Source organism: Nestor notabilis, unplaced genomic scaffold (genome assembly GCF_000696875.1).
Source record: "Nestor notabilis isolate BGI_N333 unplaced genomic scaffold, ASM69687v1 scaffold6801, whole genome shotgun sequence".
Lineage (NCBI taxonomy): Eukaryota > Metazoa > Chordata > Aves > Psittaciformes > Psittacidae > Nestor > Nestor notabilis.
Genome location: NW_009913252.1, coordinates 13134 through 24293, shown reverse-complemented (window position 1 = coordinate 24293; position 11160 = coordinate 13134). Strand labels below are relative to the sequence as shown.

The 11160-nt window shown below is 36.6% G+C and overlaps 1 protein-coding gene across 1 annotated transcript in view; it reads left to right on the top strand.

Moving 5' to 3' along the window:
* Positions 1-91: 91 nt before the first annotated feature.
* Positions 92-11160, top strand: part of DEPDC4 (DEP domain containing 4) — a 12015-nt gene continuing 946 nt past the window's right edge. The window contains exons 1-8 of the mRNA XM_010023109.1: positions 92-221; positions 582-1008; positions 1533-1687; positions 2191-2377; positions 4595-4821; positions 7511-7653; positions 7907-8032; positions 9396-9474. Coding sequence (XP_010021411.1) covers positions 92-221; positions 582-1008; positions 1533-1687; positions 2191-2377; positions 4595-4821; positions 7511-7653; positions 7907-8032; positions 9396-9474 — 1474 coding nt within the window. The remainder of the gene's footprint in view (positions 222-581; positions 1009-1532; positions 1688-2190; positions 2378-4594; positions 4822-7510; positions 7654-7906; positions 8033-9395; positions 9475-11160) is intronic.

Genomic DNA, 11160 nt, shown 5'->3' with positions numbered 1-11160 from the left:
TTTAATGTATTGCAAATGTCGGTTTGTTGTGTGCCAAGCCGAGAGTGATGGATGGAGGAGAAACTGGGGGCTGGAGGAGCATCCCCCATAGATGGCGCTGGGAGAGCTGGCGTGGCTTAGTCTGGAGATAGAAGGCCCGGGGGGTTCTCATCAATGGCTTGCCTTTGGAGATACTCAAAACCTCTCTGGATGCCTTGCTTGCTCAGGGGAGGTTGGACCAGGTGGACCCCAGATGTCTCTTCAAGCCTCTGCCGTTCAGTGATTCTGTAGTGAGTTAAGGTGTATGTGTGTGTACATACTATCCTTGAGGTAACACCAACAAAAAAAAACCCAAACCCTTCCTCTTTTTGTTATCTTCTGTTGACTCTACTCTTGTGTGTGTGAGTGAGTCAACTTACAAGGACTGATTCATGAACTGGTGTATTTTTCTTTCTTTGTAAAATTAAGCTGATTTCTGAAGAACTTTTAAATGTATATATACAAATAATTTCAGAGGATAAAATTTTTTCTTTTATTTTTTTTCTTACTGTTAAAGCTTTGTAAGCATCTGTAAAAGATTCTCATATGTATATATATTGCAGATTGTGATGGTCCTTTTCAAGCAACTCAGCTGTGGAATAGTATTATTCATGCTCTTCACAGTCAGGTGGAAATCAAAAGACGTAGGCAACGTCTGAGGACATACAAAAACTGTTTCACCGGCTCCAATGCTGTTGATGTGGTACTGAGCCATCTTATGCAAAGCATGTACCTAAGCTGCAATGATATTTCTCGATTGAAGGGAGTCCGTGTGTGCCAAGCGTTGATGGATCACAAGGTGTTTGAGCCAGTTGGAGCAAAGCTTTACTTATTCAAGAATGAGAAAGAAACAGAGTTTGAAGACACAAACACTAGTCTCTATAAATTTGTAAATACCAGTCTTACTCATCTTCTTCCGAGAAAGAATAAAGGCAATGAGAGCTTGTCTCCTCAGCAAAACTGTAAACAGGAGACAAAAAGACATTCCAAGTGAGTTACTCTGAACGTTTTTTTGTTTGTTTTTTTTTTAACTTGGTATGGGTTAACTGTAAGATGAAGTTTTGTTTGTCTAAGCTAGGGATTGGAGGCTTTTGAGAAATACATGCCAGTTTTGAGAAATGGCATGCCTAAATCACAAATGCTACCTGGTATTTTTTGGAAATGTTACACTGCTTTGATCTGCGCTTTGCTATTTAGAAGATAGTCTGGCACAGTAGCATAAGCCTAAGAATCATTTTGGTTTGCAGTCAGTTGTGCTGAAATCTGAGAATTGTCATGGCTGAGCTACTTGCTAGAAGCTGGTAAAAGAAATGGAACTAATAAACAGCATTTGGAATCAATATCCTTGACCTTTCCACAAAGCAGATGTGGTTGATTGTTTTTCTAGCAGCAGGATAGACCCCGGATACAATGAAGCCCTGATGTCCTGATCTAACAGCAATTTAGGAAGTGACAGAAAGATAAATGTGTCCTGATCATATTTGTTATACACCTAATTTATTCCCTCCTGCAAGCAGGACGAAGAGTGAAACAACAGTCTCAAGCCCCTTAGCATTAGAAGTGGCAGATAAAAAGAAGGTAGAGGAGCTTCTTAAATCAATAAATGTTCATGCATCTTTACCTCCAAAGATCATGGTTAATGAACCAACTCATCTGCTTTCAAAAAGAGGTGAGAATTGAATTTCTAAAACTTGATTGTTCTTCACTGTATCTACTTGGAAAGAGTAGTTCATTTCTGTTAAACGCTACCCCTCAGAGTTCTGAATTTAACATGTCAGTAATGACAGAACAGCTAAATAAGTGCTTAATGGGTAAATGCTCATAGTAAGTAAACTGAAAGAAATGAAACAGGATTAAGGTTTTGCAGGATGGTGCTAGTCTGTGCAAATATCACTTCAGAAAGAAATGGGTTTTAAGATTAAGTACATGTGTATTATAGGATTCCTTTGCTATTCATTTTTCTTGTACGTATTGCTAATTAGAGTAGGCTATTACTAATTCTAACATGATGGGGAGAAAGATGTTATTTTTAAAGCCTCCTTTCTTAGCATTCCTATTTTGTTCCCTTCTTGAACACTCAAAACATTCTTGAGTGAGTGAAACCAAAGGTTAATGTTTTACATAAGATCTTATTTCCAAGGGTGGGGTTTTTTTGTTTGTTTATGGTACCAGTAATAGAAGATGTCTGGAAACAGCAAACCCTGCTACGACTGCTGCAGTTAATTGATGTTCCGCTTCTAGAAGATATCTTGGTATCTTCAGTGAAGACAAAACCAGATGGTTTTGGCAAAGCAGAAGATCTGATTATCTCAAATACTTTCCTGGACAGAGAGATTACAAGTAGCTTAAACTTGCCTGAGTAAGTTATACATCTATAAAATGGATTTCTTAATAAAAGCTTTATTTTACTATTCAAAGATTTGTGTTAAGTAGACATCATTACACTTTATGCTTGTAGGCAGAACAGGTCACCATTAATGAACTTTCCTTTGTTGTCAGAAGTGGTAGGCAAATTCACAAAAAGTGTATGTTTAGGATTGGACATTTGAGGATTTTAAGTATATGTTAAAAATTTAATCTTAAGCGTTGAAACCACTCCTGGTTTCTAGACCAGTCATGTCACAATTTAGTCTCTATAACAGGTATTAGAATTTGAAAAGATTTATTCTGAAGCTTCTTGTTTGCCACAGTTCCTAGTGGTGGTGCAGTGAAGATACGAAGTCAATAAGGCATTCATTGTTAGCAGCAAGAAAAAGAGAAGCTAAGCTGTGGCACTGAGGAATGCTTATACAATGAGAACACAAAAGGGCAAATATGCACATCTCGGAGCTCTTTTCCTTAAATGTTCTCTTATTTTTGTTTCTCTTATTATTCTCTCAATTCCTGTTGATTGCACTTAGGCTGATTTCTATCTTAGCATATCCTTTTAATGAAATATCTCCGCATTGTGTATGACTTAGTAATGCTTATGCCTTCCAAATCAGCACAATCTGATTGTGAGATTGAGGTTAATCTGTGTACCTGAAGAGACTTCTTTGGGGTTTTAATGTATTCTCTTTTTTTAGGGAGAAAACACTAATATTTTTACATATGTACATAGTTATATAAGCTAATGAAACTCCTGTTTCCAAACTAGGCTTATTGCTGGATAGCATCTTAACTCCATGGGCTTTTCCTCCAAGAATGCATTAATGAACACTGTTTCTTTTGAGCTTTATACTTCTGTTGTACTTGATTTTGGGGTGATTGGTGGGCTTATGTCTCTCAATATCTCGTGGTTCTTACTCTGTATTATTCTGCCTTAGGTGTATCTAACATCATGTCTTTGCTAATATACCAGGTGACTATTAAGAAAATTAAATGCTTGCTTCATTATTCCACAATTACTTAAGTGGGGGGTAGAGTAGCATCTTTGTAGACAGCATATTATTTAGGTCTGGCTTATAACATGTCTTGGCAATAGAAAAATCCAGGTATGAAGAACAGCCATCAGTATTACAAGTAGTTGTAGGATTAATTGTCCCTAATATGAAGGTGGAGGAGTATGTGTAATTTTCTGCCTTCAGTTTTCAAATGGTGTCTTGTTAAGCTTGAAATAATCGAATACCTGCTCTCATTGTGGATACTTAAAAACTGTAATCAAATCCAGCTTGCAGTGATTGCAAAGCTCATGGGATCATAACTAAAGGGAGGTCATGATCCTATTTCTACTTTACTGTATTACCCCATTTATGCATTGAAGAGTTTATACAATCCTTGTTGGCCCAGCAGTTCTAAAAAAAGTTCCTTTTTATCCAGCTATCCAGCAGCAGGATCAAAATAGTTTTCTTCTCTCCATGGCAAAAATAAGATTCTGTGGATCTTACGTAATATTTGCATCTTCTCAAAGCTATTGTTTCAGTTCAAATTATTTTATATCCAGAGAGACAGATAAAATTGCCCCTCTGCGCCCCACAGTTCTATAATTTTAGATTTATTCTGTACAAAATGGTTGAATTAGTGACTTTCCTCTTTGAACAAGTAATCCACCTGAATTTTAGATCTCCCTACTATTTCTCTCTCTAGTTAAGTCATACAGGTAAAAAAAATGCTTGAGAAAACTCATGCTTTTCTAGTACATCATGTAATAAACTGCTTCCATAGTCTTCTGAGATTTAAACTATTTTTATTTTTCTCTGTTTTCTGTTCTGTAAATATTCAGTCCCTCGCTTTTCCATCCTGGTTATCCCTGGTGGGTTTTTGTTGTGTTTGGTTTTAAATACTAGCTGAATCAGGCAAGTATCCTGGGGTCAGTGACAGTCTGGCATGATTGCAGCTTGTTTGGATCTGGGCATACCTCAGCTGTACTGTCTGTAGCATTGGAAAACAAAGAAAGTTACTTATTTTGAGCAGGTCCTTGAACTACTGTGGTGAAATAAGTTACACAAACTGCTTAATAAGCAACAAGTTTAATGCTGTGGTTCAAATATGTGTCTATACCTATGTGATTATTTCTATCTAATTTTCTTTAAAGGATTAAATAATAATAGGCGTAGCATTTTAAAGTAAGGACTAAAACTAACTTTTCCTTCTACAGGCTTGACAAATGGCTCTATGCTGCAATTGAATGCTTGGAGTATTTCCCAGACCAATTTATAGTGATGGTTAGTCAGCAGTTACCTCAAAGCACTAACAAACCCTGCAGTCTGAATACATACAAGAAGATTTTTTTTGACACTATAATAAAGTACTATAGTCAAAAGAAAGACTCTCTTCTTGACACTCAGGATCTCGATATTCATTCAGGAATTATAGACCTTATAGGTAAGAGCAATGTGGAACCATTTGCAATGCTATTGCAGATGCACTTTATAGGTTGGAAGGGAACGCTTGAGGTTGCTAATCAGAACCTCTGCTCAAGGCAAGGACAAATTTTGAAGTTAGACCAAGTTGCTTAGGGCCTGGTACAGCTGAATTTTGAAAATATGCAAGGAGAGAGATGCATCAACCTCTGTGGGTAACCTGATATAACTGTTCTCATTGTGAACATTTCTTACCACTAATCAGAATTTCCCTTATTGTTACTTGTGACTAATAACATGACTTTATAGCAATGATTTTACTTTTTTTCTTGTTAAGCAGAATAAGGTTTTGTAAGTTATGTACCTAAGACTTTTTTAGTAATATGAATTATTTAAAATTATAAAAGGGGCTGTTGAGATTATGATTCAGGCTGTGATTTCCCTCATCATCACTCCAAATCCTCCCTACATATGCTCACAAGTAAAAGACAAAGACTTAATTTAAATACAAATTTAAGATTAATCCTACCCTAAATAACCTCAGTTCTGTGGGGTTTATGGAGTGTTATTAAATGTTTCACTTTTTAGAGAACTATGACAATTTTACTAGCAGAGGAGCACAATTGGCCTGTGTAAAAATTGGAGCACAGGGGTAGATCCTGTGGCCAAAACCTCACAAAAATATGAAAGGCAATATATTTATCATTAGTATTTTGCTAAAGAGAAAAAAAAATCAAATTATAATAGAAGTAATGAAAAGGAAACTATAGCAAAATTATATAACCCATCCACAAAAAAAGAATGCCAGTTTGGAATAACTGGCTTAAACACACGTAACTTCTGCTAAATGTTTAAAGCACTTTAAATGCAAAACTGGTACAAACCAATTTTATCGAATATATGAATTGGAGAATTAAACCAGCCAAATTTGTAGGCAAGGGAAAAGACACTATCATAATTCTGCTTAATAGTGCTTTCATTGCCTGGATATTAAGTACCTGCTTGATCTATACTATATGACCTGTGAATGTCCAGGTCTATTCTGCTTTCTTATTCTTGCTTTAATTTTGTCATATTTCCAACTTGAGTAGGACTATCTCACAAGCAGTTTCTAATGCCTTATTTTTTTTTTTATTTTTTTTATGAAGTGGTAACCATAATTTTATCATTAGGAAGCGATTCTATGTTTTAATATATTAGTTTGTTTTCTCAGCTGTGGTCTAGTTCATACTAGATCACTGTTAGGAGATTGTGATTAATGATTTTCCAATTACTTTTTCTTCTCGGTGCTATGGAATATATTATGGTTGTCAGTGCATAACAACTTGGATTGTACTAATAATTATCAAGTAGAATCCAGTGCAGTTAACCTTACTTTGATAAAGTCCTGTTGTTCTGACTCTAGTGCAAGAGAGAGTTTGAGCTAGCTATAAACATCTACATATATAAAACACTTTTTAAATTAATTTGAAAAGTGCTGCAGATAGCTAAAGTGCCATTTCATTTTGTCATCAATGTATATATGGTTATAACCATATTTTCCTCAGTTGTTAAACAGTTTGGTTTAAGATGGCTGATAATATATATCTGTTGTGAAGGCAAATGCGTTGCTGTACTTGTCTTTAAAATAAACATATCTAGAGTACTTATGTTAAAGACTAATGCAGTTGGTTAAATGAGTTCATTTGGCTTACTGAACTTGCGCGCGCACACACACACACACGCGCGCACACACACACGGAGTCTTTTAAAGCAACTCGGTAAAGCTTCTGTCAGACCAGAGAAACTCTTAAGCTTTTCTGTAGAAGTGTTTTAACTTCCTGTCTTCATATCTACACTTTTTACCTGTCTTGATCATGTCTTTGGCAGTTCCTTCCTGCTCCTTTTTTTTGCCCTTCTTTTATAAAAGGTCACTCACTCTTGGTGTTCTTTTTAAACAAAAATGGTTTCAAATGGCTCACAGTACACCCTCTAAAGTACTGGATTATTTCTTATAATATGTAACCTCTGTCCCCAGTTATAGGACAGAGACCAGAAAATCACATGTAGGCTCTATTACTGGGACTGTCCTCATTTTGCTATTGCTTTAAGAAAGCTACTTGACTTTTCAGTACTTCCTGACTTTCATAGTGAGGATAACTAGAATTATCTAGAGGGGTTTTTACTGGAAGTTACTTCCACCTTATCACATTTCCTTGAGCAACTCATAACGTAATGGTTTAAAAGGTGGGAAGGGTTTGGGTGGACCAACAAACAAACATCTAACAGGAACCCCTCCTGCTCACACCCCCAAAAAAATCCCAAACCAAAACAAAAAACCCAAACAAAACCCTCAAAGCAATGAGAGAGTTGGAATTGTTCAGCTCACTAATTATTTGGAGATGAATCCTGGAATATAATATGAAGATGTGTAAACACAAACAGGTGCAAACACTGAAGTGATGTTTGCAACTGCACGCAAAACATAAAAATGCCATGTATAATTATTTAAGCACATCTGTTCCCTGACTAACTATGGGACAAAGGCTGTAAGCTTACATTGATTAAATGCTGTGTTGAGTGTTGTCTAAAAGTTTTAGAAGTCACTGAGGTAACCTGCTTTGTTTGGAGGGAAACCCCCCAAAAATTGGATTAATATTGGATTTAAGACATGTATTCTTGACTCTGAAAGTTTACAGTTTCACTGGATACACTGTTTTACTCCATTGCAGAAAAAGGAAAAACAGATCAAGCTCTAGAGGCATCACAACTTTACTTAAAATTATTAGCACCAAATATCCGAGAAGAGCTGCATAGACTCCTGACATTCATAGCCATTGCGTCAGAATCTGATGGCTACAAATTACAAAAACAAGTAAGTATCTGTTATGCTTAGTGTGGGAAGTAGCATTTTCCCATAGGAAAACTAATCCCCCCCCCCCCCCGCGAGTCAAAACAAACCCCCCCCCCCCCCGAGTTAGAAATAGTCTGTTTACTGCCTTACAATGTGTTTTGTTTCAAAACAAATATCAAAATGTTCTTCCCGCTGATAGCAGCCTGTTATACTTAGTCTTTGCTAACACACTGCAAGTAAATCTAATGCCAAATCTGAGTGGTTCTTTTTTTAGTTTGAGAACAGGTTGGTGATTATCAAGACTTGCACTAAGTTCATCATACAAAGTAAGACATTGTCAAAACCACAGGCAGAACTGCTGACTCAGTTTCTGATGGACTATCACTGCGACCTCTTCAAGGTAGCGTTTTTCTTACCTCATTTGCTTTGTCAGTTTACATGTTAAATGCCATGAAGTGCCAGAGATGACACGTCTGAGAAGTAGGGTTTAATGTTCCTGTTACAGTTTAATGGTACAGTCAAGCAGGGCGAGAAGCTATTCTAAGCCGTGGAGGACAGCTTTTTGAGAATTCACAATCCCTTATATATAGTACGCTCTCCCTTTATTTGAATAATTTCTATTAAGAAAAGATTTAAAGTATTAAGAAATTTTTATAGAGGCCTTTTGGCACCTTGTTTCTGATGATGGCCTACTGAATTTTTAGGTCTCATGGTGTCTTTCTCCTTTACAGGTCAGCTGTCATACTCTGGGTGGTGTTTAAGATGGCATGTTTTTGTGCCCTGGTGTACATGTTCCTTTGGGGTTTTCAAATTTCAATTTCTAAATTAAATAAAATAGAACTGCAAAATGAAATGGTCTTTCTTTTTAACTTAATTAGTTTTGTAGATATGCAGACATATTTTAGTTTCCTTTATATACCATAATTGTCACACATGTGAAAAGATGCAACCTTCCCAGACCCTATATTGACTTTCTGATGCTTCTCTATTGTTTTACTCAGTTATAAAAGCCCTCATTAAAACATGAAACTAGGTAGCGATGAATTAATTAGCTGTTATAATATAGTTGTAAAATGCTGTAGGCACTTACTGTCCCGTTACAAATAAGCTTCACAGAAACATTGATCTGCTTTCAGTAAAATGTTACTTTTAATTCTTATACAGCACATTCATTTCCACTTCTGACCTCAGCTGAAGAGACATGGGAGACTTAATTTTTTTTTAATTAGCTCCAGTTTAGTTTGAAATTATCAAGTGGTCAGTGTGAGTTTTGTATGTGTTAATATACAGCCAAAATAATTTGTTTGTTTCTTTGGGTTTTGTTTGCTATTGAGGGTATTGACATGATTGGAGATGGAGACAGATCTGATAAATGAAGTACCTACTGCTTCACAGCAGAACGAATGGTAGCTTGCTCTTCCACAGCTGCAGTTGAGAGCCTTGTGTGTTATATAAGCTGAAATCTTGTAAGGTCTACACTGCACTGTTTGCCATAGTTCAGTGGAAAACACCATCTAGAATATCCTGCTTCCTATTTCTTTCATCAGAAATACAAGAAATAAACATGTATTCTAGTAAAACTATGTGGTTTAGTGCAATTCTATGAGAGACTTTGGCTGTGTACCTGAATAAATGTAAGCATAGAGTTCTGCAGCTAATTAAATGTTTGGGGTTTTTTTAGTTGACCATCTGAAAGCTCTAGCTTCTTAAAATACAGAAGTATACCTTTTGTAATTTTTTTCTTTGTTGGGTTGTATTTTCAGACTCCTTTAACTCTTCTGGAGCTAACCAGTAGGAGGCTCGAGAGCTTGCTAGAAGGACAAGATCCAGATACCAGTTCAGGTAGATGATGTGATATGCATTTTTATGTAAACTATTTTACAAAAATGAGTTTATGATCAGTTGACTATAATTCTGCATAGACTATGTTCTTTTCTTTTATTATAAGTGAAGCATTAAAGTATTAGCAGCTAATTCACTAAATAATTATCTGCTATAAGCAAAACACTGATGTCTGAATACAGAGAACAAGAATTCCATTAACTATCCAGTTTGAACACATTACAGATTCTTTTCATGAAATAGTTACTTCTGGATAAAACAGTGTGAAATGTGCTTCCTAAAGTGACTTGCTTATAATTTGGTTTGTGAATTTGATGTGATTTTAGGAACAGCATTCTTATGTCTGCAACAAAAGACCTAAAAATTCTCTTAGAGCTTAGTAGTTCGAGGTTCTCATAGATGTCTTGAGCACACACCTTACCTTGATTGTTTAGTGTTTTGAAGAACACTCTCCCTTTTCTGTGTAAACATAAGAGTGTAAGACTTGGGGAAAGGTAGTGTCACCTAAAAGGAAGGCATCTGACACTTGGCAGGCATGTGGGAGTAGTGTTTTCCAGCCCACTTCTTTTACGAGCTAACATTCCATCTGGCCTTGCTGCCAAAAATGTCTTTCAGCACTGTGTTTAAAAGGGTTGGCTTAAATAATTGAATTTATCTCTGACTCTTTTATCTTCTTCCCTTTGATTTCTGTATTGCCAGTGCATTATGTGCTTAAACATTGAAGAGAAACTATTAGGGAACTGAATTACACTGCAAGTTACTGTGCTGTTTAATACTGTATTTAACATGGCAGCTGACTGAGAAGTGATTTGGGTACAGAATCTGTTACCATCCGTGTCGAGTTTTTGAATGTGCCCAAACTACATCCAGTTCAGTGTTCTGAGTATCGAGTAGCCACAGATATGAGCAACAGAGGAAGGAGTTGCCTGTATGCAGAATTCTTGGAGCCTGTGTGATCTCTATCTGCCCACTGAACAGACAAGTGAAGTACAAACCCCATGCTGTATTCTCCCTACAGAGTTTTGGCGTTTCAATCTATAAATGCATATAGATTCCATCTACTTGTTGAAGTAGCTAGTTTGATCTGATTGTAAGCTCTCCAGCATGGCACTTTGCTATTTTCCTGTGTGCCTCATATTCTGGTGACATTTTCCCTTTTCTTATGGAGGAGACAGGAGGAAAATCTTTCCTGGGAGCTACTGAGCAATCTCAGCAGGTGAACTTCTGAAGTGCAGGTGGGAGCAAGAGGGAAGACTGTGGGACCCTGATAAGAAAAGGGGTCAGTCTAATGCAGGAGGGTAATCCTTAGGTCTGCTGGAACTAAAAGCACTAAAAAAAAAAACCAGAGGGAACTCTGAGGTTGGCTTTAATCTAGTAAGACACTTGAAACAGCTGGACTACAGGATCCACCCTGAAGTTTTAAGAATTATTCCCTTTGACAGAAGTTGTTAAGCTTTTCCTTTTGAAAGAGCAATCTGGAGCTGGCTCTCCTGAAACATAAGAAGTATTTCATATTTGGTGTTTGACAGACTCATTGTAAAAGAAGGGGGGGACAAGTCCATGTGAAAATCTGGTAGCTCAGGTCATTACCACTCTTGATGTGAAGCCTCAAGAAGATGGTGTTGTACAGAAGGAATAGTAAGTTTTTTCCCCTTTAGGCAATTGTACTTGTTCAGCCAGCTTCCT